Here is a 27744-nt window from a genome sequence, read left to right as displayed (position 1 = left end):
CTTATAATTATTGTGAATATGCATTTGTGACTTATAGTTAACATTAAATTATTACGGTCCTGCTGCTTCATTAATATGCTTCATTACTAATATTAATTGTGCGTGTGTGCATGTGTGTGTGTAAATATGAATTATAATTATAATGACACTTAAAGAAATTATATTTCTCATAAAATAACATTTGTACTGTGCTTGACTTCCTGCGTTAAGTAACCTTCTTAAAGAACTCAAATGCATGTGCTGCATACTGAGAACACACTCACACACGCACACACACACACACACGCACATGCACGCACACACACGTTTCATGAGTCTTTTTTTCCTATATTTCTTAAGCTAAAGATAGTGTTAAAACAGATCATGTGTTAGTCCATAGGTCCTTTTTATTGAGTGATCTCAGTACCTTTGCAGCTTCAGTCAGTAGTAGGCTTCCAGTTGCTTTAGTCATGTACTTCCTCTAAGCATCATGGGAGTGACAGGAAAGGTCACTACCTGGTGAAACAGCAGAGGTGGAAGTCTGGCGGTTGAAATGAGTGGGCATGGAGAGATGGTGTTCAGAATGCCAAAAGGTGGCTGCGGTGATGTTTGTACCCACAAGATGTCTTCTTTAGTTACCTTGCAACACCATGACAGGGCTCACTATACACACACACACACATATGTGCACACATCAGTCTTTATGTCTGGCCTGCTTGCATGCCATTACCCCGGCGCCGGACACAAACACACACACACACACACACACACACACTCCCCCAACTCACTTCCACAGAATGCACTCTGCATGCTAATTCCTGGGCTGCTTCTTCTTTTGCTCTTAGCCACTTTGCTAGCAGGACGGTTGCCTCTACCTTGACATTCAACATTTTTTTTATTTTATGTAAGCACCTGGATGGGCCATCTAAACAGATGAAATGTCTTACGTAGCTTAGCATTTCACAGAGAGAGGAAACACATGCTCCTTCCAGGAGAGACTGAAGTGTCAGATAGCTTGAGATCAGGTCAGGCATGAGTGAAGTGAGTTTGGCATCTCTGGAGCTTTATTTTATTTCTTTTTTGCTGCATTTATATGAAATCCAACATACTTCCTCTTCCACATAACATTTCTTTTAAAAATCCCAGGAGCACACCTCAAGGCTTTTTAAAGCTCCATCACACACAAAGCACTAGTTGCTAACTACATATGTAATCAATTCCACATTTGAGCAACATAATCTTTCATCCTCAGGGCTGTTATCATTCGTAAAGCTTACAGATGTAGAGAAGGTGCTTGATTAGACATTTATGGGCTTTTCCATTTGGTGGCATTGAGAATGTCAAATGGCCCATCAGTGGACATCATTTCTGATTAATTTGCAGATTCGGATACATAATCTTTCAGGCCACATATTCGAGCACAACACTCCTTTATTCTCCATTTCTCACTCCCTTTTTGGCCATTGTTCAATGGTCCGTGGTGGAGAAAAGACAGACTTTCAAAACAAATCATTTGGTGACCATGTTATTTATGGTTTGTAAGGGCAAGAAACCCAGTGGGGATTTTGTGAACAGCAATTTCGATAGACAATTTTCTCATAGCCCCTGTCTTTCTTTCTTTTCATGAAAGAAGCAGCTATAGTGGTTTTTTTTTATCTTATCACATTTCATAGCATATATTTTACCCTGTTTGTTCTCAACAAGAAGCAGTGACAGACATGTAAATTGATAGTGTGTGTGTGTGTGTGTGTGTGTGTGTGTGTGTGTGTGTGTGTGCGTGCTTTGTACGTATACATCCGCTAGAATGTGTCACTTTATTAAAATATTTTCCATTTAAATATTTATAATTATGCAGATTTCATTTCCATGGTTCTGGATTACTAAAAATGAAACAAAACAACAGTCAGAAAAATGTGCAGAAATTATGAGACGAATTGCAGTTAGTTCTGAATTAGTAAGATAGAGGAAAGTCAGCGTTCATGTTAGAGTGAATTGATTTCTGACCATCTGTGACCATCCTTCAATTACTTGGAAGTTCATAGAGACTGAAGCCCACTGATTCAAAGAGGGGAAGAGACGGGGCAGTAGAAAATAAATCTTGTGTCTATCAGGTCTAAACTAATTTGAGGTGGTATGGCTTTGTCAGGCAGTGCCTGAAATAGGCTTGCCATGTGGCGAGAGTCCTGGCGTTCTCACAAGCTAGTGATTGATTTAGTTATTAAAGGGACAAAGCAACTGAGGTTGGGTTGGTGGCTGTACCAGGATTAGTGACTGAGAGAAATCTAGAGGACGACAGAACGAAAGAAAGAGAAAATAAGAGTAGAGTGTGAGCAAAAGCAAAGCGTGTCACCGTGGCATTACAATTCTATGCAAATCAATTCTCGCATTTGGTCTCATGCAAATCCTTGTCACCCCTGAAACAAATTGAACTCATCAAATAAACACTAGTGCCAGATTCCTATGATGAGAGAAAACATTTTCAGAAACCATTTTATTTGCTTTTGTTCCAATTTCTATAAAGGCGCCATCAAACCTGCCCTAAGCCCTTCTTGTTTTTAGCTGTTTGCATTGTTACATTGCTACACTGCTACATAGTCATGGGCGGACGCTTAAAAATTCAGGATTTGGCCCCTGTCTATCCATCTTGTTAGTTGATATATTTAAAAAGATTTGTTGGTGTTACTCAGGGCCTCTGGCTGTAAAACGTCTCTTTCATGCTGATCAGAGAGCTGCTTTCTCTGGACTTGCGTCTCTCTCTCAAGGGAAGGCCGATAGAATTTGCCTTGGGCGCTTATTGCTTTCGAACTATGTGGGAGAACACTGAGTGGAAAATCCTGACAGAGGATTTTTTTTTTTTTTGTACCATTCTCTACCCGACTAAAATCATAATCCCTTCCAATCCTTTTTGAGGGCCTGACATGAATAGATTGTCTCATGTCAGACACAGCTGTGCACTCCAACAGTATTATACTTACCAAACACAGTAATATCAAATGTCATACTATTTGGGGGCTGATTGTGAAACCCGGAGGCTTTGCTGGAGAGGGAACGTGTAAGTAATTTGCAGTGTCAATAATCTCTTACAGGGATCACTAACACATATAGGCAGGGCCATCTGGTATTTGTGCAGTTTTCCTGATTGTTTGAAGATATCCCTTTCCGATGTTCTTTTCACCATGCTTTCTGTATATCTCCTTGCTCCATATATTACTTTCAGCAGCTCCTGCAGAGCAGAAACAATGCGAACCTCCATTTCCTCATAACCTTAGTTGATATTACTGATATATTTAACGAGAAAATGATCAGATAAGGGTTACATATAGCATGGAACAATTCATTTCATGTTTAGTAGAGCAGCTGGTGTATTGATAAGTATGACTCCAGAAAAGGCAGGTGTTTTCAATGTGACAGCCACAAGACTATACCTAGAGCCCGAATCTGCCCAAATAGTTTTATTTTTGGCACGTTTAGAGTATACATTCAGTTCCTGTTGCACCTTCAGGAAAGACCAGAAAATTTGCTTACTCGCATGTTTACTGGTGTTTTCAACCACACGAGGTTTACTTGGTCCTAACCTTTTGGCACACTTACATCACCAACTGACATCAATCTATAAAGCTCATGCCATTCTTTTGTGTTTACATTAGGGAATAGGCATCACTCATGCGTTTTTCTCCATAGATGAGATTGCGCAAAGTAGATATTTTCAGTCCTCACATCCTAGATCACCCTTAGAGAGCTTTGGAATCTAGAATTTCTATTTTCTCCAACCTAGGTAGATTTCATCTACTGAGCTAGTTTTGAAAGCCTTTTATCTGCAAATGCACACATACGCTGAGAGAAAGAAGTGAGGGAAGGAGGGTGGAAGAGATGCACTCACTTTGTGTAAATAAAGGTTATTCAGTCCCTGTGAAATACATCACATAATCTCTGGCTGGTGCAGTTTGCCAAGTATGATGGAATCCACAATGATGAAAAGAGTTTATATGAGGTCCCAGGCACACGACATGGACTATATTGAAATAACTGATTTATTTTCTGACATACAGAATATAACTGAAAACTAGAGATCAATTGCATAATTAAATTACTTGATTTGTTTAATTCCCATTATGGCTATGTGATAAATGATCAATTATTTAAAAGTAATTGGCTCAGTTCCATAAGAAGACAAGCCGTGCAGTAATGTTGCTGCAATTTTGACTAATATAATTGTAATAAATTGGATTTCCTAAACGAGATTATAATAATGAGTCGTCTCAGGTGCAGTTCATACAGTTTTATAAAGAAATTGGCTAATAAGTTTTTCTAAGCATCTTGCAGAATCTGAGACAGATATTCTGGAGATTTTGTCACACTTGCTTCTGTTTTTGCAGGTAGAATCTCATGGCCTTCATTATGTTTTTTTTTTTCTTCTGAACAGTGGTTTATTATGTAATATATTATTGTGTTTACTGACATATAAACATATTTCTGTAATATAAATATATGTATATATATAATAACAAAAATCTAAAAATCGTTCTTGAAAGAATGCAGAAGACATCAAATAAGCATCTAAGATAAGTTCTGTATTTAAAAAAGGGTACCTTTTGCATAGTACTATATTATTTATGTAGTAGTGTGTAAGTAATATCACTAGCTAGTATTATTTAAGTAATTCCAATGAATTAGGTTTCAATTTTAGCCACATTATTGTTATCCATGTGAACCTTGCCTTTACATTTTCCATCGCAATTAGAACCCAATTACAATAATTTCCATTTCTTTTTTTTTCCACATTGCCTTTTCAGAAAAAAACTATAATAAGCAATAATAACTACAAAAATAACCAAGCTTAGCATTAAGACTAATTACTGTTACATAAAAAAAAATCGGTTAGCAGTACTGATTTGAACTTAGTATTGAATATTGTGTTTTGATTTTGTGAACTTTTCTGTTCTGTGTACTAAATTATAGTTTGGCATTTTTAGAAACCAGTATCTAGCGCTGATATTAAAACGGCACCAGCATGTTGGCTAGAAATTAAGATGATTAAATAACCACCATGTGCAAACCTTCTTTATATCCAAACAGCATTACAGCACATTCTATATTATTTCCCTGTGAATGAGTTAAGCTGTTTATTTTATTTATTTTTTTAAAGTTTTGCCAGTACAAATGTGTTTATTGTTAACTCTAAAAAGAATTTAACTGATGCAAATCAGTTAATCTTTTGCTTATTGCCCTTTAGTACTTTTACTTGCAGCCTTTTTTCCATGTTAATGAGCAGAAACCTCCAAGCTCTTCAAGTCTGATTCATAGTCAGTCTAAAACCTGTGATGAAATGTCATGTACATTCTGAATACAGAATTTACTATCATATTTGAACAATCAGTATGGCCAGTTAAGTGTGGTTCTATCATGGCTTCACGTGTATACTTGGTATTTGGTAAACTCCTACTATACACAACACCACACAATAACATTCTTCATATTTACAAACCATTACTGATTACTGTCCGACTCTTTAAAGTGATAAAAATATAGTATTCTATTCCATACAATATGAAAAAAAAATGGTCCAAATAAGACTAATAAAACAAGACTCTCACTTAAATACTTGTCAGCTCTGAAATAAACGTGCTGTGAAATGTTCACAGCCACACATTTGGTTCTTTAGAAGAGAACTTCTATGAGATTAATTTAAAAAGGGGGTAGAGAAAATTCGAGATAAGCCTGTGCCAGTGGATGTGAAAATAAAGATCTAAAATAGCATTGATCAGCTTCTAAAACGCACAGTATCCTCAGCGTATCTCACTGTGAACGGCAGATCACAATCCTCACTTACTAATGTAGTTTATTCCCTAACAGGCATGCTGTAATAATACATAGATTAATCTTACAATACCGTATTTATTGTAAGTAATTATTGTAAGTATTTATTGTAAGCATGACCAGTAGATTTATTCAAGGGTCTATATAAGGGACTATTTGTTAGTTAGGTCAAGTGTCTTTAGGGAGCCTCTGAAGAGTGCTCAGTACTTAATGTGTGCTGATTGGACAAGCATGATGGGAAGAAAAACGCTTAACAAAATTGCAGGGACACACAAAAGAAGTGGCGAGGCTGCTTTTGGGCTCCAGCCCTTCTTTGAATTTTCAAATAATAATTAAAATCAGCACCTTATTTTTTTCTTTTTTTAATATGCTTTTCTGTAAATTTGTTTTTGTATTAATTTTCATCTGATTTGTATATTTGTTTATTTGTTTGTCTGTTAGTTTTTTGCCTTATTTATGAATGACATTATTGATAAACAGTCAAGAATATAGCCAGCTTACATTTTGGCGACTTGGTCATTTTGTTTGTGCTTTTTACCTTAATTGTTCATTTACATGTCAGCAGCCTAAAAATAAGATAACAAGAAAATAATAGAAAAAAAACCAGACAGGATAAACATACATGCACTATGTTCAATTTATTATAATGTGTAATAGGCTAGGTCCTGTTAGGTTGCACTGTGTATTTGTGTAATTATATGTCATTGGTCTTGTTCTTGGACTGACTTCATGTGTAGTCTGTATAATAAAGAAGCCAATAAAGAGATCCTGATTCAGGACAACAGTTTGACTCGATCAGAATCAGTACTCTTCTGTGGTGGTCTATATCCTTTCAAATGGCCGTACTGAATGCATACAATTTATTTAAACACAGCCCATTGAAGAAACCCATTCAGTCACGTTGTTACTTTTCCTCCGGCGTCACAATACGCTAAAATACCAAATGATTGTTTTTGTTAGATGCTTTTTTTCTTATGAGTTTCTAATATTAAAAATAGTTTAACAACACGACATCGTTCTTGACCTGGTCCTCTTTCCAGTACTGCGTTATTGACTCCATTAAGGCCTTCATTAGCGCAGATATCTCGTTGATGGCAGTATTAGTGGAAGCCAGGCTTCTTGTTGATGAAAGGCAAGAGTGTATCTGAGTAACAGAAAGCATTATCTAGCTCTAGGTGGACCCACCTGCCCTGTCTTGAGGGACGCAATTACTCTTCTTGTAGGTTGCAAGAACACAAACTTGTCCCCAGACGCTGGTGCTGGTGAGCCCCCTGCTAACCAATGATGTCAGCATTCTCTTTTTTCCACTACCTCTACACCTCCTCCCTCATTTTTTTTCCCCCTTTTTTTTTTTTTTTGGACCAAGTGCAGCACCAGCTTCATTTTATTGTTTTGTTTGTGCTTGCTCGACACATATTCCTTCGTCCTGGAGCACATGAATATCAGTAAATGTTTTATTCATGCAATCAGGACAAATCAGTCTTCACTGCTCTCTTGCTCACTTGTTCTCTCTCTCTATCTCTCTCTCTCTCTCTCTCTCTCTCTCTCTCTCTCTGGTTGCATTTGCAGCATGTCCTAGCTTAAATAAACAGGGTTTGGTTTTCCACAGGTACAATTCATAAGCTATTGCAATGCACAAGCTGTGGGAATGATCCACTGACCCAAACATAAGATGCTCTTCTTAGAAAAATGAAAGAGGTAAACAAACAAAAAAAAAAAGAGTGGTTTGTATTATTAATCGTGAATGGTTGTATTATTACTTTTGGGCCCAGGACATTAAGCTGATCAAGACGTGAACGCATGAGAGATGCAGAGAAACAGGCAGCGTTCTGTTGCAGCAGCGAATAGACACATAGTCCCAAAGGGTGTGCTGCACCTGCTCTAGAATAATTGTACTGGCTGTGTCATTTAACTTCCCTCCAAAGATCTCAGCTTTAATTAAAACTTCAGTGGGCTGTCTATCTCTCTGCAGCCCTAAATAACACGCCAAATTTGTGCTGTGGAAGTTTCCATAGAGCACCCTTGACTCTACTGAATAGCTGGTGTGTTTGCAATTAGTGCTCAGGGGTTGCTAAGCAGCATGACATGATGCAAACGTTGTCAAATATTTCACATTATATGTGTGTGTGTGTGTGTGTGTGTGTGTGTGTGTGTGTGTGTGTGCGTGTGTGTATGTGAGCGTGTGTTTGCGTGTGTGTGCAGTAATATGACTGTGTGTATGTGTGGGTGGGTGGATCTGTGCATTTTTTGTAAACTCCACAGTAGACGTATTCCAAACTTAAAACTTTATATCATTGTAATTGCCTTTTTATCACAATTTAAGATATTATCACAATATATTTGTAAAACTTGTATACATTTCTATGTTAAGAAAAACGTTTTTTTGAGAGGCATGGCATGATGCAATTGCAGTCAAATGTTTCATATGCGACACACGCACTTTGACTTAATTGCAGACTATTTTAATCATCTGCCTTAACATTAAACCCATCCCTCATTCTGAGCACTAGCTCACTCAGTCTGTCTACATTCAACTTCATGAAAATGAGCAGAAATTAATTAAATTATATTTTAAATTATAGTTTTTATTTTTTAATTATATTTTAATAACATATAACATATAACACATGCAATGAGTGGCTTTAGCCTGTATATGTGAACACTGTATAGTAGTGTGAAAAATTGTATCTAAAATGCTGCAATTTTTTAAAACATTTCTTTTAAAATTATTGGCACCCCCACAATTAATGTTTGGTGAAACCTCCATGTAGAGAATAACAGCACTGAGCTGCTTCCTGTAATGTCTGACAATGGGATATAAATCCAGACTGAGATGGCCATTGCCAAAAACCCTGACCTGTGGTAAATCAGCCACTCCTTTGTTGATTTGGATGAATTGGGTCATTATCTTGATGAAACAATCATTTATGGCCAAGTCTTTACCTCCAGGCAAAGGCAGCCAGGTTATGGGCTAGCTTAGTGGAGTATACAGTGCCGTCAATCTCCACCCAAGCCCCAGCTGATATCTAAGGTTTTTCTCGTATATACTGTAGACCTTTTTTTTTTTGAGTTATTTTTCAAACATACCAACAACATCATGATTCCATTTTTAGATGTATTTTGTTGGTTGCTCTCAGGAAGGACTTCTTTTGTGCAATTATCTTCTTTGTACAGAGATAACAGTAATTCCTGGTAAATTTCCAACTGTTTTTGATTCTATTTTTTGTATCTATTATCTTGTACAGGTCTTGCACAGTTCACCAACCATCTGTCTCTTTTATGCTGAATGCTCCCCCATCCAAAAAAGATGACAGATTTTACAACCTCATATATATATACTCATATATCATCTCTCACAGAATCTGAACAGGGATTAATTCAATAATTCAATCATGCCTTTAGGTATACCCATACATCATCTCTCTGCAGAGTGAATGCACAACAATGATCCGACCACGCCCCAAAAAATTATTATTATTATTATTATTATTATTATTATTATTATTATTATTATTATTATTATACCCCAAGAAAAAGAAAAGGAAACAACAGTACTGTGTGGACTGCAAGTGTTTTTATATTTCATAAAAAAGTCAAAGATTTATGTCATATTTTTACAATATTCACCTATTAGAGAAATTAGTTCTTATGAGAACGCACAGTTTGTAATTATTGTTCTATTGAATTTTATCTTGAGACATGCCAACAATTGTCCACTATGCTCAAGTCACATTTTCCCCCAAACTGTCCTCCACATTAACTGTGACAATCTCTGTTCCAAAATGTGCATATTTAGTCCAACTTCATGACATTATATTATATTCATAACACTGTGCAACTGTGACATACCTCAGTGCCTGTGCTCTAATATACACTACTCTCAACATAAACATCTTGTCAGCAAGAGAACTTTTTGGGTTATTTCAGATCCCATTTGTCCTAGAGGGTTTCTGCACATTGGACAGGCTGTCATATCACTGGGGGAATTAGTCCAAGTAGCACAGGCTGGGATGACACGTGTCTGTTTGGAGAGAACCAAACAAGGCCAATTACAGCATCCGAAGCTCTCTGAAGTTACCTTGTTGCTCAGCTAACCAGGCTTCCAAGCACTTTCTTTTGTCTTCACCATTACAAACAGCCTCACTGGGAGAAATATCTCCCTCGCTTCCTCGCCACCACTGACTGCCAAACGGATGGTACTGAAAAAGCACAGATACCAACACACTTATGCACAGACTAGTCAATTTACACATCTCACCTGCTTAAGGGCTGTAATGTGACTCATGCAATGTATTTGCATATTGTTTACTAGAAACGTGTCTACACATCAGGGAGTGATGTATCGTTTATTAATCCTTTCCATTTCATCAGAAATCTAAAGTCCTGCCTCAGTGTACACTAGAGGTGTAAATATCAGGTTTGCATGTGATACAATACGCTTTCCAGTCATAAAGCAAAGATGCGATGTTTTCAAAGTACCACTGGATCTGCTACGATACGATTTAGAAGCATCCAATTGATATGTGACCAGCTTTGTTTAGTATCTAGTGTATGCTTACCATAAATTCACAACTGATGCAGTAGAGAAGGACTACTTTATGTATCAGTGTTATGGACAAATCACTTTTCTAGCCTATTAAATTATTTACACATCAGTTAAAAAATATATTTTATTATGTAATATATTATATTAGGTTTTTTACACCACACACCAGTTGGCTGTCCTTTTTTATAATAATCAATTCTAATCAATAATAATCGCTTTACAGTGTAAGTATAAGTAGCCCTGATATTATTTCAGTTTATAGACATTACATAATAACCTCATAATTTAACCCAAGAAGTTTTTTCCATGTGTACCAAAGTTTCTTAACAACAGAGAATCTGAGCATGCATTAATTCAATAATTCAATCATTCATTTATCTTCAGGAAGCTCCCAGAAAAACTGGGAGCGAAGCAGAAATACACTATATGGCCAAAAGTTTGTGGACACCTGACCATCAGTCCCCTACGCGGGATTCCCCAAACTGCTGCGACTGTATTGGAAGCACACAATTGTATGGGATAATGCCCCTGTGCACAATGCAAGGTCCATGAAGGCGTGAGGAAAAGTGGAGATTATTATAACAGCAAAGGGGAACTAAGTCTGGAATGGGATTTTTAAAAAGCATATGGGTGTGATGGTCAGGGGTCCACAAACCTTTGGCAATTTAGTGTTAATGGTTAGGGTGAGGGTATGAGTTAGAGGACATAGATTTTCGTTTGACTTTGTTAATATGAAATTAAGTTAATCCTTTTATGAAATTCGTGCTGGACCATTTGATATTTCATATCCCTACATTAAACATTCTATATTAGTGTAGAAGATGGGTTTAGTGGCATGTATTTCTGAGAACAAAACAAAAACAAAAACAAACAAACAAACAAAACCTTCACATCCAGAAAGGCATGGCGAAATCAAATATCTTTTGGATTGTTTCTAATTGGGGCATCATGGGATATCAAAAAGGTGTCATATTCAGGAAACAACAGACATTTTTTAAGAAATCTTTAATTTTCGAGACATCTTTAAGACATCTTTGAGAAAACGAAGCTGCCTTCAGGAGTGGAGACAAAATCTTGAACAATGAAGCTAAATAATTCCTGAAGGAAGGATTAAAGCCAATCAGCCAATCATCTCATTTATATATATATATGTGTGTGTGTGTGTGTAAATAGAAGTATAAAATGTAACAAGTATAAAATGCGTATAAAATAATAGCTAACTAGAAAATGTCAGCACTGCCATTACACACAGAAAGAATTTCATTCATAAATGTTCACGTTACACTTTGCTGAAAGTAAGCGTAAGAATTTTGAAAATGTGAGTGCTGATAATGTGCACTGTGAGTAATTTTAGCCATTTCAGCATGATTTTTATAAATAAGTATAAGAGGCTTGATGAGTAAAGCCGTTGACTTCAGAGCCGGATGAATAAATTACCCAGCCACATGCACTCATGATCCAGTTCTATGCTGCAATCACTGAGTCAATCCTTACCTCCTCCATGAGTGTGTAATTCAGTTCTACTACCTCATAAGCAGGACACCAGAGAGGATTCGCCAGCACTTCAGGACGTACGACAGCACTGAGCTCTCCTGATGCTGACAGCAGGGTCATGACTTATGCTTAAGAGTACAAAATTAAATTTCTACACTGAATGAATTTGATTATTAGTTATAATGACACGAGAACTCCATGAGATTTTTATGAGCAGCTCATGACGTTTATTTATCTCTATTTTAATCGTAATATTTTAATTTTAATAAACCAAATGAAATCAGATAGAGAAAGAATAAAACTAAGCAGTAATCAAAAGAAGTAAAACATAAAAACACAAAATCATAGATAAAAGACAGAAAAGAAACAGAAGACATGATGCTACAGATCTTAAAGATCTTCAAATGCCTGGGAAAGTAAATATGTTTTTAAATTGGATTTAAAAATGTCTATAGCTTTTATGAAAAAGGGACAGCTGTCCCAGTTGGCCACAATCTCGGACCAGCGACAGAAAAGCCAGAGACACCTTTGAACTTCTTCTGAGTTTGAGGGAAGATTAAAGGTAGCAGATTAGATGATCTCAAAGCTTGTCCTCTCATCTGACTACTCAGCGCGTGATGTGTTATATATCGTGAGACGTGTTTCTGTTCAGCACAGTTAAGAGTTGTTATTCGAGATAATATAGCCTTCCTTATCAGACTGGCTTTTCTTCTCTGACCTCTCTCATCAAAAAGTCACTTCCCCTTGCAGAACTGCTGATCACCGGATACTTTTTTTCACACCATTCTGTGCTAGAGACTGTCGTGTGTATGAAAATCCCAGCAGTTTGTGAAATATTCAACCTAGCACATCTGGCACCAACAACCATGCCAAAGTCAACTGCGATCAAATTTGTTCTGTATTCTGATGTTTAATGTGAACAGGATCTATCTTGACCTGTATCTACATTGCAATGCTGCAGTATGATTGGCTGATTGGATAATTGGTGGAATGAGCAGGTGTACAGGTTCCTAGTAAGGTGGTAGGTGAATGTATATATATGTGTGTATATATGTTATATTATATATATTTTGGAATATTTGTTCTTTACTGAAATCTACCAAAAATCTAAAATCAGTACTTGTCTGCAAAATATAAGATGCAATGTAGAGGACAAAGCACAAATATAAAATCACGTATACAGTATGTGGCTCACACACAAAGACTGAAAAAGTTTTGTTCTGATATATTGTTACATGTTTAAGCTATATACTGATTAATATGAATTGTCTGGGTAGTTTTTTTTTTCTAGAAGTTCCTTCTATTTCCTTTATTTACTGTACAGTCTTGCACTGAGATTCCCTGCTGCTAAAAAGCTTTTACTTTTTTCTGCATGGAACTCAAATGAGCAGTGCTAGTTCAGGGGATTGGACTGGAAATGCCGGAGCTCCTGCTGCTTGAGTGTGAGCCAGCTGACCTTTGGAGAATTTCGCACTACTTAAACCATCCTTAAGAGCCTGTGTTCACTTGTTTTGCATGTTGTATTTGCACCAGTTGAATCCAACTCTTACTGTAAAGTCATTTGGTTTTACCAAAAAGTCCCTGACAAAGTCACACAAAACCACTTATATTATGTGGTATAACTAATGCTCCACAATTATTTTGGCTTTTTACAATTTGTACTCAAAAAACATTTGGCTTGTTTATAGCGGTAGTAAGGGAATAACATAATGAAGAATATACATCAATTAACCATATATTCGTGGGTAAATTATTCTTTTGGGTTCTTTTGAATTTGTGCAAACTTGGGCTTAGAGGTGTTTCCCTAAGTGCAGAGCAACACCTCAATCGCAGTAGGAACTTTTCTTGTGAGTCCTAGGAGCTCGCGTTACACTGAGACAACTCTACATGAAATACACAATGTTTATCTAACTGAAAAAACACTTACACAATAAATGGAACTGACTCACAATGAGACTGACTTTTCAATGGCTGGTGAGCTAATGAGGTACAGGTATGCTTGATTCCAACAAAGTTGTAGAGACGGATGCGAGTGCAGGCTTTCAGTGAAACAAAAGACAAACAAAAGAAACAAAGACAAACCAAGACTCATACACAGAGCAAAACAAGAGCTAGGGAAAAATAGGAACACTAATCAAAGAGAAGCACAAAAAACGCGAGTGCAATCAAGAGCGCATGTGACGGGGTCATGTGATGTGATGAATAGTCTGATGGGGCTGATGGGTAATGCAGCACTGATTTATTACTATGGCAACTGAACTAGCTCACAAACTTGCCACTGAAAGAAAAAACATGTAAAAATGTTTTTTGTGTATATTTCCACAAATAGTGTTTATACTGCTAAGAAATAAAATGAACATAAAATATATTGGTTTATAATTATTATTATTATTATTATTATTATTATTATTATTACGTTGCTATAATATCAAAAGCTATGGAATGGGTCACAGCACATGCCTTTAGTATCTTCTAGTGCTTGAACCGGAGGAATCTCACCATTGTGACATTTTAGACAGAGCAACAAACCACAACTCTATTTGCTCACTCATTTGCCGTAACACTACCACTACTACAGTGTTGGCTAAAGTGTAATGCAAATTGACATGAAAAAAAAAAAAGCTTCCCTAAAACTGTTGCCTAGGCGGTGGTGTCAAACATCGTCAATTGATATGTTTAATCTCCTTGTGGTTGTCTCTGTCTAAGAGAAGCTACTAAGCTTGGTCAGTTCTAGGCCCATTATAAATCGCTTGTTTTTGCAAGCAAGCTGGCAGTATGCGAATGAAATTTGCTTATCATTTCTCTCATTTCTCTTTCTCTGACAGTGGACAATGTACTGCAGGCTCCCATTATCACCAAGCAGCCTGGCAGCATCGTATTCCCGGTGGACTCCTTGGAGAAAAGCCAAGAGGTTGTGTTTAGTTGTGAAGCTCAAGGACAGCCTCCACCATTTTACAGGTAATTTTTTTTTTTAGTGTTTCTACCCATAATAACTCCTCACCTGGCAAATTCAAACCCTATCAAAAAGGAATCAGGGAAGAAATATTTGCTAAAGTAATACAGATAAGTTTATTACTTTTTTGAGCATGTTAATTATGTAGAAATGAGGTCAGTGCCTTTTCTGTCATTCCCACTTACTCTAGTAGAGAGTCTAGTTTGCCAAAAATAATGTCATTTGTTGAATATAATCGCATTATATAATGAAATGATTATACAATCTATAGTATATTATATACAACTGTTATTGTCATAAAATAGCCACTAGTCTGCTTTTAAAAATAACAAGAAATAAAAATGACAATTAAGAAATGAATGCCTTTTCCTTCCACTAAACAAAAGACATGGGTACGAGCTCATGTAGATGTGTGATTCTTCAAGACTTTGAAACAATGCGACTTCTCAACAACATAATTGATTAATTTAGCAGAATCCAGGTATGTTCTGTCTACGCCAAGTGTCTCGTACGGATCAATGCAGTGTTCTTCACTGCAGCAGCTGAGGTTTCTGTGTACAGACAGGTCTATTTTACTCCCCCAGGATTGAGGTAGCCTAATGGACGATCTAATAAGCCTCTTCCCGTTTCCTGTCAGCTTGGCCAAATCGCCTGGCCTCAAGGTGAACGTCTTCCTCGTGGCAGCTCCCAAGTCCATCACTTTCAAAAGTCATTAAACTGCAAGCCGATGCGCTATGCCTGCCGCACTCATTATCGTGCTGTTAGCCATTTTAGCCTGAGAAGCTAACCTGCCCTCCCTCCCGTAAAGTCATTTCATTCCTCAGTCAATTTAAGTTCATAGAGCCCTAGAGATAAATGAAACCTGTGTTTCTTAGCTTTTGTGCAAAGACAGCTGGCTCATGTGTGTATCGTCAGTTTAGGTTTACGTACAGATGGTGAACAAAGGAGTTTTAAGATGAAACTTCTACTGTCTCAGGAGCCAGATGTTTTCATAATGCTGTGTAATGTCTGTTTAAATGTGAACACGTGGGTAAATGAAGTAGATCAGCTGCAAGGTGTTGATTCTTCTGATTAACTTTACTTATACAGTTATGCATAATGCCTTCAAATACAGTACATCCATAAAACGTGTACCGTTCTCATTTCGCAACAGTGCTGATGAGGTCTCGTGTGCGTCTTCTCTTATTACTCCACCAGTGTCTCAACCTGATGCTGTTGACACTACAGACATACCAACCTTTATGCCTTTTACATAGTGGAGTATGCTGCTATGAGTTAGCCCTAAAAATACACAAAAAGAACAGTCTTCCTTTTTCCCCGATAAAAACAGTAAATGAGCCAATCCAACATGTGAATCTAGAATGACTGACAGTTATGTCTGAACTCTTCGATATGAACTGACACTCTGGAAGCCCCGCCCCTTCCTCTCATCTTACATTAGTAATCTCTCTTTCTCTTGGTTTTCCCACTTGAGCGATGCGCTGACGCGACGCCTTCACTTTCTGTCATATGGGAACATTTTGAGTTCATTAATGTAAAAATCTAAAAATGTATATTCGATATACGTTAGATAAGCATATATTTAATATGAGGTAACTATTTTTTTAAGGATGAGAACAATCAAAAATCAGCTGAAAGATTAAATTAGCTGACAGCAAAGCGTAAAATCTAATACAGTACAAATCATTTTAATGGTAATGATAATTAGAAAGTGATTAACTGTCAGTAAGTTTTCTGCCACGGGAACATCTTCGAGACAGACTTTATGGTTTCTAGTGTCTTAGGAACACGACAAGCTGTGTTTTTTTTATCTTATTAACTTGTCATGTTTGTCAAAACCTGTGAGGTGACATTAAAGGTATTATGTGACTTTGTCTTTATATGGAAGAGAGAAGAGAGGAGAGAGAACAACCCTCAATTGGTTGACTGATTGAGATTATCACTGTATTATGAAAAGTGTTATAAATGCAAATTGAATTAGTGCTTTAGTCTGATGGAATTAAAACTTGGTTGTGTGGCTGGCATATGGGCTTCATACTGAAGTGAAGGTGTATTTGAATACTTCATTGTAATGTTTCTAATGCAAATGGACTACCAGAAATTCAGCTGAGGAGCATTTAATTCTATGCTCCTATAAGAATTAGATACAGCAAGTGGACACCTCATAGAAGGTTTTAATATTTGATGAATATGCTTTTTAAAGGTTAAAATTACAGATACATTAGTCTCAAATAGTTGACCACTAATGGTGACTACATTTTTTTTGTTTTTTTCTCATGTAAATCTTCTCATCTTCTCATGTTTAATGTAAATACAAAGCCATATACTTCATAACAACTCATGCCATATCATGGGTTTTGACATAAGCCTAACATAAATCCTTCATTATTGCTTTATAAAGGATGTATGCTTATGAATGAGTGTTATGAAGGCCAAATAAAGTCTGTTTGTATGTGTAAAAGACCAGTCTTATTTCAACAGTCTGCTCACAGTAAGTCCAGTCGTTTAGTTCTTTACTAAAATGTAGATAAAAATTGTCAATGTTGTATTACATAATGAACCATTTGTCATTTCAAATGCAGTAATAAGACCTACTTCTGTCCTTGAATGTATTTGTAAGCATACTCAACTTGCTTTTCACATCATCTTGTAAGAGGTGCTAAACCTGATTGATATGGAAATGATCGTCTTGAAGATAGATAAGAAGAGACAGGAAAAAAAAAACTCTTTTTTTTGAAAGAGTAGATTTGAAACTATTAGAGTTTAGCCAATAGTCGTATTAAGAGACTAGTTCATCTCCTCTCAAATAAACTGAGCGTATGTCAATGTTCTTAGCAGAACATATATTATTATCATCATCATTATTATTATTATTATTAACTTCAGAAAAAAATCTGTAGTTCACCACATGAATTATAGTTAAAGGTATTAAGAAATATAATTGATATGGTTAATGTTAGAAACTTAATGGATAATGAAAATTTGACAGATTGTAGTAATGGATGTCTTTGTCTTTTGTTTGTCTTTTGTTTCTCTCTCTCTCTCTCTTTTGCTCTTCTTTTCTTTTCAATAGCATTGTGCTGACACCAGTGCTGACTTGTCTGACAATGCATCTGTAATGAAATGTTGTTAATGCCAAATTGCTTTCAGTGAAATTTCTGGTGTGAAAACATATTATTGAAATATACGAGCTGAAAAAAGAGAACATTGTCACATGCACTGGACGTCCTGTCATTGAGCATCGTGTTAAGCACCAGGTGGTCTGATCAATCTTTACACAGACTTGGGTTAAATTCACAAGTACACATTGTGTAGTTGGACAAAATCTTGTGCCACTTGCTCATCCGCAGCCCACAGATTGTCTGATGCAATGTTTTGTTTTGTTTTTTATTTAATTATAGGACAACAGTCCTTTAAGAAGCTTAAAAATCTTTTAGTTTTTATGTCTCTGACCAGGTTCAATCATCCTCCCACTGCATTTTGGCGTTTCTCCCTGCGTTAACACTCAACTTGGATAGTAGAAACAAAGGTGTAGGCGCTAGGAAATCACTAAAGTGTGCATTATCTATTCCCTCTAGCAGAATTTAGTTTGGACCCTAATCTAACACATTTGCTTCACTGTTCAGATTCTTCTCAAGACCTCACAGCCTGATTAGTTGTGTTACATTACAACTGGAATTAAACTCCCCAGGAGGCAAGTCCACCAGGAGCAGAGCTCCATTACTACTTAGAATTGATTGTAATAATGGAAGTAATGCTCCATTTTGATGTCGTTAGTCTTAATACTGAGTCTGCGTTCACCCTTTTTGTGGATCACCACATTGCAATAAATAACTTACACATCCATTCTAATGGAGCTCAGCAAAATAAATAGAATTATATTTATTACACATTAAAATATATTTATATTGGCAAGGCCAATTCTTTTGTTTTTGCTATACATTATTGTTTTTTTTGGGTTCAAGAGCAAAAGAATAATCAGAGACAATAGATCAGAATTTCAGCTTTCATTTCCTGATATTTACATCTAGATGTGTTAAACGTAGAACATGGCACCTTTGGTGGTAGACCACCCAATTTTAAGGTGAGCAAAAGTATAGGAACAGATAGTCTTAAAGTAAATAACACTTAATATTTGGTTGCATACGCTTTGCTTTGTAATAGCTGCATCATTTCCACTAAACGTAGCACCTTGTGCCAAGACCAAACAGTTCAACTTTGGTTAAACTAGGTAAACTTTTTCCCCATTTGTTGACTCTCAGCATGCCTTTTGGCAAACTCCAAATGGGCTTTCAGATGGCTTTTTTTCTCGCCACAATTCCATAAAGCCCAGCTTTGTGGAGTGTCAGGGCTACGGTTGTCCTGCGAACAGCTTCTCCCATCTGAGCTGTGGATCTCTCCAGCTCCTTCAGATTTATCCCTGTCCTCCTGGTTACTTAGCTGATTAATGCCCTCCCTGTCTGTTCACTAACTTTTTGTGGAAGGCCTCCTCTAGGCACAATCATGGTTCCATTTTTTTAAATTTGGATTTAATGGTGGTCAGAAGGATGTTCAAAGTTTGGTATCGATACTTCTGTCAGCAACCTGGAGAAAGAATTTAGCACACACAGATGATCAGAAAGTTGGCAATTTATTCAAGATCTGTAAAATTACCCACAAATGTTCCATTATTTTTAAGGAATATGAAGTAGAGACTACCATGACTAACTGAGCTATTTAAGGAGGAACCTATCATTTACTTATGTTTGACTCGTGTTTGACTAATGTCAAATATCAGATAATATCCACTGCGTCCCAAGACTAGGTGTTATAATAATATATACATGACATTTACTGTACCATAGTCCACTACAACATCTTTCCTGACACAGGTTAAACCTGTTACACTCTTTCAACAAGCCGTTTTTTACTGAACTTCTTGTCATTTAAGAAAAGAGAGATCTATTGAGTGCTAGGTGGCTCGATATGTTTATAGTATATTATCAGGTGAATTGCACATTGTGTGCCTACTGTGATATGGTAGTATATTATTTTCGTAACACTCCTGAGAACTTAGATATTGCGATAGGCTACAGCACGTGCAGCATGTTTTTAAGAGAAATGCAATTTTGCACGCACAATTTTGTGTATGTGCAAATGGCCTGCCTCTTGCTTTGTTTAGGAAAATGTAATGCATCTGTGTACAACAAACAGTGAAAAGCAAACACCGAGTTGTTTTGACAGATATCACATGACCAAGGCGGTATATCCTGTAGTAATTACCAACGACACACCATAACAGAGAAAATCTATCCATTTTTGCCTAATATTTTAATAATTGCCATTCTAGTCCATCGTCAGAAATTCTAAATATGTCCTGTCATACATAATTAAAACCATCACCAGCACCATTTTCCCCCACTCTGTTTTCAGTTAACCTTATGTTGGACACTATCAATCGGAAAAGAGTTAATATAATATTTTGAAATGGATGCTTTGCACATGAATGATGACATAGATCCCGAGCAAGAGCAGCATGGAATTTAGCAATATTGATTTTTGCGTTTCATTTGCTTTAATAAGGGAAGAGAAGAATCGGCTGCCATCATGACTGAATTACATCCTTCAGTGATCAGGCAAATTTGTGCAATGATCACCTAGCCCTCTATAGAGCTCAGGCCTGCCAAGTGCTCGCTGCACCTATTAGTTTTAATTGCTCCTCCGCCGTGATTAAGTCCCTTTTTGATGTGGTCTGACTGGGTTTCAAGCAAGATGGATGAGTAGAAGTTGTGCTCTTTATTGTGGCCCAGTCAAATTCTGGCTCAGTGGTTGGATGTCAGATCTGATATTATAAGCACACATGAAATATTTCAGTCCTTAGTCATTAATGTATAATTTACAGTAAAATACTAGATATGATCATGTCGTGATAAATGAATGCATTAACCAAAATGCTAATGTAGATTAAAATAAATGTCAAGTAAGCATGGGTTTAATTTTCCACTATAAGCAGTTTTAACATTAAACCTTTACCAGTGTGTACATATGATTCCATACTGTTGTTTGGTGTTTCTCGTTTAGGTGGAAGCTCAATGGCACCAGCATTGATCCAACTTTTGATTCGCGCTACACCCTCTTTGGTGGAAACCTCCGCATCACCCAGCTGAACAAAGACAAGGACTCTGGGATCTACCAATGCTTTGCCTCCAATTCATTTGGGACCATCGTAAGCCGCAAGGCCAGCCTTACCTTTGCATGTAGGTGGCACGCTTTATCCCCCCTTTTTCTTTCAGTCTTGGCCCATCAAGGGTTCTGGGGTCACAGTGGATGTGATAATACATGTGTCTGCTGATTACAGCATTAAATGTTCAAATGGAAATGCCTCCTTTTTTCTATCAAAGGTGGGCATCTGAATTAAATCTGAGCATCTGAGTTAAATCAGTCAAACAATCACTCTATAACATGCATGTAGTGGTTGAGGCAGGATGCCATTCTAAAAAGTCAAATCAACATGTAGTTTATTGGGGTAAATCATTAATCATCATTATTATTCCAGGCAGGGGTCAGAAAACATGCAGGCAAAACCAAACAAGGATGATCCATAATCAATACATGAGAAAACAAGCATGGGTCGAAACCAGGAAGTAAAATCAGACATAGAGAAACTGGGTATATGAGAAAACCTAGGCTTCGGAATGCACCATAACGTAGATGAGACTAACAAATTAAACTAGGAGGACGGATTTGTGACACAGTCAAGACATTTTCAGAAAACAAATACAGTGACAGCGTTGTTATTCTTTTGTCATTGCTATCTACGTTAATGAGATGCATTTGTCATTCAAATCTGAGTGTTCTGACTCTTCAAATAAATAAATAGATAAATGAACAAATAAATGAAGAAATACTTTACATACATACATACTAATAATGCTTAATAGTGTGCTTTGGCCTTGGTGGATTTATTCTAAATAATACTCTTCCAATCTTCCACCTTTTAGTATGATTCCAGGGAGTGACACACTTTCTGTTCCCTAATTGGCCCTGCAGTCTTACTTGACAGCGCTGACAGCACTGACAGTGAATGACTGGTAGCCCCCTCAGATTTCACTGTGCTTTCCTGCATCCACATCCTACTCATTCACAGTCAGCTCTAGAATTACCGGCAGCCTTCGTAAAAACGGGAAGAAATGAATATATAAAATGAATAACACACCTAGTGATATTTTCAGCTGAAACAAATGGGGATGCAGTAGAGGTTTATTTTAACACAATAGTTTTTAAACATTAAAAAAAAAGTTTCCTTAATTTGTGCAGTTTTTCTTTTTCATCTACGTAAAAATATGATGTAAAAATATTGATAAGCCTCCTCTGGAGAGGATAACAGCACTGAGCCTCTTCTGATAAAGTCTAAAGGGGTTTGAAAATACTTGTAGAGAGATCTTGGATCACTTCTCCATGCAGAAAATTGCAAAACTTCACCACGTTTTCAGTACAGTGTCAAATCACATATCAAAGAACGTTACAAAATACAGAATTTGTGTTCAGACAACCAATTCTGTGTTGACTGGATTGTATTTTGTGGGTCATTATTATGAGGAAAAATCCATCTATGGCAAAGTCTTAACCTCCTGGCAGAGGCAAGTGGGTTTGGGCTAAAACAGGCTTTTGTGGAAATCACAGTGTCATCAATCTTCCTAAGAGCCCCTTAATCACTAGGAGCAAAACAAGCCCAAAGCATCACTCATCCACAACCATATTTTACAGTGTGTATCAGATGCTTTTTCTTGTATGTAGCTACACATGCTGATAATGTGCATGGCTTAAAAAAAACAAACACACACTACACACAACTCCAACTGTAGTTTCAGTGATGCTAGGTGAATCTCAGACACTGAATTACATTTCTGAAATTATGGTCTTTGGCTTCCTCATCATCTTCCTCACTATGCATGTGTCCTGTATGTTCATGCATCATCTACATGCCGATGTTGTTATTGTTTCAGACCTTTTTTATATTCATCCTGATTGTGCTTAGTGGTATTTTTTAAATTCTTATGTGCTCTTTATGTATATTACCTTATTTATGTTGAAAGCCAATTGTTTGCTCCAGTGGTGACGGATAGCAAAGGGATCCACTGTCACACAAAGAAAACTGGCTGACAAATCCATCAATTACCCAGACTCCTGACCTTACATGGGCGCAGATTGTTGTCGTGAACATCTTGGCCTGCCGACCATCCATCTTCTTTATTACTCATACTATAACTTAATTAATTCCAATGCGTGATGGATCAAGAGAGTAATTTAAAGGGCAGCTGATGTTATGAGACGGGCTATTTTATAATCCGGGCACTTAATACAGGAGAATTTAGGGGGAGTTGGGTGGTGGGTGTGGGAGTACAGAGACTCATGAAGCGTGGTGAAAAATTCATTTCTCAACTTATGCATTTGTTAGCTGGCTGACTAGGAGCTCTTTATGCCTTTTGCTGTAGTTACAGGCTTTTTTTTTTTTTTAACAGAAAAAAACAGATGTATTATGCTGCTTCTTTTGCAAATGTATTCACTGTTTATCTCTACAAATTTTTTCCCCGACACAAGCAGACAGTTTTAATTAGCCCTTTATTTATTACTTTTATATACTGAATGGTTTAGTCTATATCATCAAGGACATTTATTGAAAACTGTCTTCATAATACATCTCTCATGGTGTTTGCCCATGTGAGCTACAGAAGTATCAGCAGAAAAGGTTATAATTAAAGAGACATTCTCACTTGCAGACAATAAATGAGTTTATGTCAGTTTTTTTCCCTTCCTCTCAATAGGGTTATTTTGGCAGCACAGATATTGAAGAACTTGCGTAGAATTGTAATTGTCAATGTTCTGGGATTCAGTAAGGTGTTTTAATTAAAGCGTTAATGATAGAGAACAGTGCACAGTACCTTTATCATGTTTCTTAAGTGTCATTACCTTCAGAGGACCTTGATTTAAATCATTATATTTCCCATGGTTCAGCTATCAGGTTCTGCTTTGCTGCATATTAACAAGTCCATGGTTATTAAACGTACTAACAGATACTGGATTTTATATATTAAAGATAATATGGGATATAATACAAGTTTAATTCTGATAATGATTTTCAGCCCTGCTTGAGTCATTTGTCTTCCACCTTTACAAGATTCTTTTATATACACATATCTATTCATGAAGGCAAATTTGTGGAAAATATGCAAGCCATAATTATCTCATTATTTGCTCCAATTATCATGACTTTGCCATGCTCGATAATGAGCGCTTTATTATCTTAATCAGTTTAATCACCTTTAAGATTGCAGACACAGTGCAGTAAAATTCTCCACACAAGATGGAGGTTTAAGAGGTACATAATACACCTGAATGACAATATAAACTGCTTTAATCAAGCTCAATGTATTAATACAAATATAGCAATAACTCATATTTATGAGAGCGAGAGAGAGAGAGAGAGAGAGAATAAATAAATACCTTTCAATGCCATCTGTTTTTCTTTTTTTTAGGATACCTTTAAACGTGCAATTAATTTTCATTTGACATTAAGTTGATATGAAGATGATATGAATTTTAGAGACCGTAATTTTAATTTGAATTTTAGAGATTTCCAGCAGTACAAAAGAAAAAAAAAAGGTTAGATACACATAAGTGTTTTAACATATAACATTAATAGATTAATTTCTTATAAATACTCTTAGGGTCATTATGTTTGCCTTTCATTTTAATCATAAATCTATCTCATAATGATTTCAACTTGGCCTTGTTGTTTATTTCTTCTCAGCACCACACAGTCGTCTGCACTATTGTTAATTTGCGATGGTGTGTATTGCAGTGATAACATTTGCCTTCGAGATTAAAGCAGCCGAGGTAACACTACGTGTGTTCACACCAGAATAAGTAGCAGAAACATACGTGAGCATTTTCTGAACAAGTAATCAACTAAATAATTTGAATGACTTTTTTTTTTTTTTCGCAGATTGCCTCATCTTATTGCACTGTGTCATATAAATGGCACAAACACCACACACAGGCCTAAAAGGACATCTTTACAGATTTTCTCCTAAGATCTCTATTTCATGGTATGAATATGAGAGATAAAATACAAACAGAGCTATGAATAAGAGTGTATTTTTGGGGCATATGTAAGAAGGTCTTGGGTATATGCGAGACGCGAATTGGTGAATGTGAGTGTTTTGTGTATGTGAGAAGTACAGTTAGAAAATTGGGAGTATATCTTTCACTCGTGTAAAAGATAACATTTAAATAATAGCTTTAATGCCATCTTATTTTCATATCCTGAAGGTCTCTTCTGTGAGGCATTTACATGCAATGCCAGTGAAAGAGATGCAAGTCAAGTGGCGAAGTCAAAGCAGCAGGGGTTTCAGTCCCGGATAAATTAAAAGAGGAAAGAGAAGCGTCTGCAGTCTCTTCTTCAAAAGCATGAATCATCAAGTACTTACACACATCCATATTTTTGCAAAGAAACTGTTTTCCTGAGGAAAAAAAAAAATTGCGAGGGAGAGGGTTGATCGTGCTAGGTTATTTTCTTTGTAAAAAAGCAGGTTGTGACTCTCTCTTTAAACAAACTCAGGCAATTTTTCAGAGATGTATGAATAAAGATGCACAAATAAAGGTGCACTAATGTACTAGTACTTTGGTCTCTTGTTCGGATTTAGTATAAAAGTGTGAAAAGGTGAATCCTCTTGCATTACATTGAGCTCCATGGCTAAGAGTTAAAACTGCATTTCTAGTTTATAAAGATTTTCAATGCAGGACAAGCCGTTTATTTCATTTAATACACTTCTAAGCTTGTCCTGCACTGAAAATCCAAAATTAGGCCCAAATTGGCTGTGTTTATTGAAAAGCGTGTAAGACATACCAGACCCTGTAGTGAAGCCAGAGATGCGACTTGTTACAGTAAGGTTATTCAGGTTAATGATGATTACTGTATGTGTTGCCCCTAGTCTTGCAACAGTTGGTGTTTTCAGGAAGTATTGGACAGAACAGTGAATTTTAGCAATGCTTAGGAAATACCTGTTTTAAGACCATTGTGAAGTTAATGCACACTGAGTTTAAGACAGTAGGAAAGATGAAATAACATGGTCTGAAGGTTTTCATAAACCACTGCATTATTTCTTTACAGGCTTGTATAAAACATTATTAACTGTCCATAGAGCTGTGAAAAAAAAACAAAAAAACATGGCGATACATGTTTTATGTCTTTTTTTTATTCTAACAACTAAAATAGCCTTGTAGCACATGCATGACAAGTTGAAAAAGCCCTACAAGTTCAAATCACTAATGGAACTGCATGCCTCCTTTTTTTAGTTGTCTATTGAACCAGTTGTTGACACAGTATGCAAGTACAGGAGGACTAAATGTGTATAGGCTTGTTTTGTCGTCCTTTTTCCTTCCTCTCCGTCAGTCTCTTTTGAAAAGCCTCAGCTGCATCCTAGCCTTAGGTGCCCTATTGAGGATGGCTCTCAGGGCAACTCATACAACAATGGTGCCTTTGCTCTTTTTTGGGAATGACAAGAAGCAACCTTGATGTACTTAGCCAAAAAAAGAAAGGAAAAAAAAAAAGAAAAAAAAGAAAAGAAGCCTCTCATGTAGATGATGATGGTGAGTGTCTGCCTGTCCATCTCAAGATGGCTTCATGTGTCCATCTTTTGGAAACGTAAATCATAAACATCCTTTTTTATCTCTTTCCAAAATATCTACCCAAAAAGATACTTTCCCCCTTTTGTGGAGTAAATTAATTCAGTACCTTAGATGTTGAATGCGTTTGTCCACTTTGTTCTCATGGGCTCTCCATTTTCTGACTTCTGTCAGGCTTTTATCTAACATCCTGTCCTCAACCACACATGAAAGTGCCACTCCAGGCCTTTGTTGCTGCTCTATCATAAGCCAGATTGGAACCAATAGACTTGTATGAGTATGAGTTCTGCGCTCGCTTGTATGAATATGAGTTCTGCAATTGCTCAGACAAATGAGTTATGTTTCTGGGTGATAGAGAAAAGAGCAAATACAAAGCTTTTTCTCTAGTTTTTTTTTTTTCGTTTAGAGAGTAGGGACCGTATTCAGAGTTGAGTTAACAAAAAAGTGGAGTGAGGACTTAATACTGAAACTGTGCACATTGGTATTTAGACCTCAGATGTAACTACAGACTTATTTAGAAGTTACACAAGAATTTTGCAAGTGAAGTGAAGTTACACAAAATTCTGACCTTGGACTTCACCCCAGTTTTCTTGATAGAGATCAGCTTGAGTGAGGAGCAGTATTAAGTAAATATTAATATAATATAAATATTATAACTGCCTTTGACCAGATTGCTTTGCATGCACTGAAGAAATGGCGTCATTATCCAGAGTAAATATAATTCTAATTTAACTAATAAACTATCTAATTTCTAATAAAGCCCAAGTTTTGGTGAGTATGTTAAACCAGTGTTTTTGTTATAGTAGAAAAGCAGATAGCAGTGAGTTGCACATGTGCTGTTCAGCTCAGTTTTACGTCTAGCCTCTGTAGCCGTCCCCGGCGCCATCGTTGCTTAAAATCCCTATCATTAATACCCAACATGAAACGTTTGACACATACAGGGTCCTACTTTTGGTCTACATAACACCAGTGTAAGAATAATGTATATGATTGGATATGTACAACTGAGTCAGCTCTACTTTTTGGTATTTTTATAATGAGTGAATAACCAATTTGTAAACATGGGCTGGATTAGAATGAACATTATCAAGAGGTGTGGTTAGCTGATATCCAAACTCCTTTCATTTCCTTTAAGTAAAAATTGGCAGGTTTTCATGCAAGACTTTACATTGATATTTTAGTGGTTAAAAAAAAAAACTTGAAGTGTTGTTCTGTCTACTTTTGCACTTTCGTGGTGTGAGCTCTCTAGGAAATAATGTTTATTGTATTTAAGTTGAGTGACATAATT

The 27744-nt window shown here is 36.5% G+C and overlaps 1 protein-coding gene across 1 annotated transcript in view; it reads left to right on the top strand.

Moving 5' to 3' along the window:
- cntn4 (contactin 4) overlaps window positions 1-27744 on the top strand; it is a 158116-nt gene that overhangs the window by 29376 nt on the left and 100996 nt on the right. The window contains exons 3-4 of the mRNA XM_026918278.3: window positions 14662-14794; window positions 20850-21025. Coding sequence (XP_026774079.1) covers window positions 14662-14794; window positions 20850-21025 — 309 coding nt within the window. The remainder of the gene's footprint in view (window positions 1-14661; window positions 14795-20849; window positions 21026-27744) is intronic.

This window comes from Pangasianodon hypophthalmus, chromosome 2 (assembly GCF_027358585.1).
Source record: "Pangasianodon hypophthalmus isolate fPanHyp1 chromosome 2, fPanHyp1.pri, whole genome shotgun sequence".
NCBI lineage: Eukaryota > Metazoa > Chordata > Actinopteri > Siluriformes > Pangasiidae > Pangasianodon > Pangasianodon hypophthalmus.
Note: the sequence above shows the minus strand (reverse complement) of the source record. Positions and strands in the feature narration are given on the sequence as shown.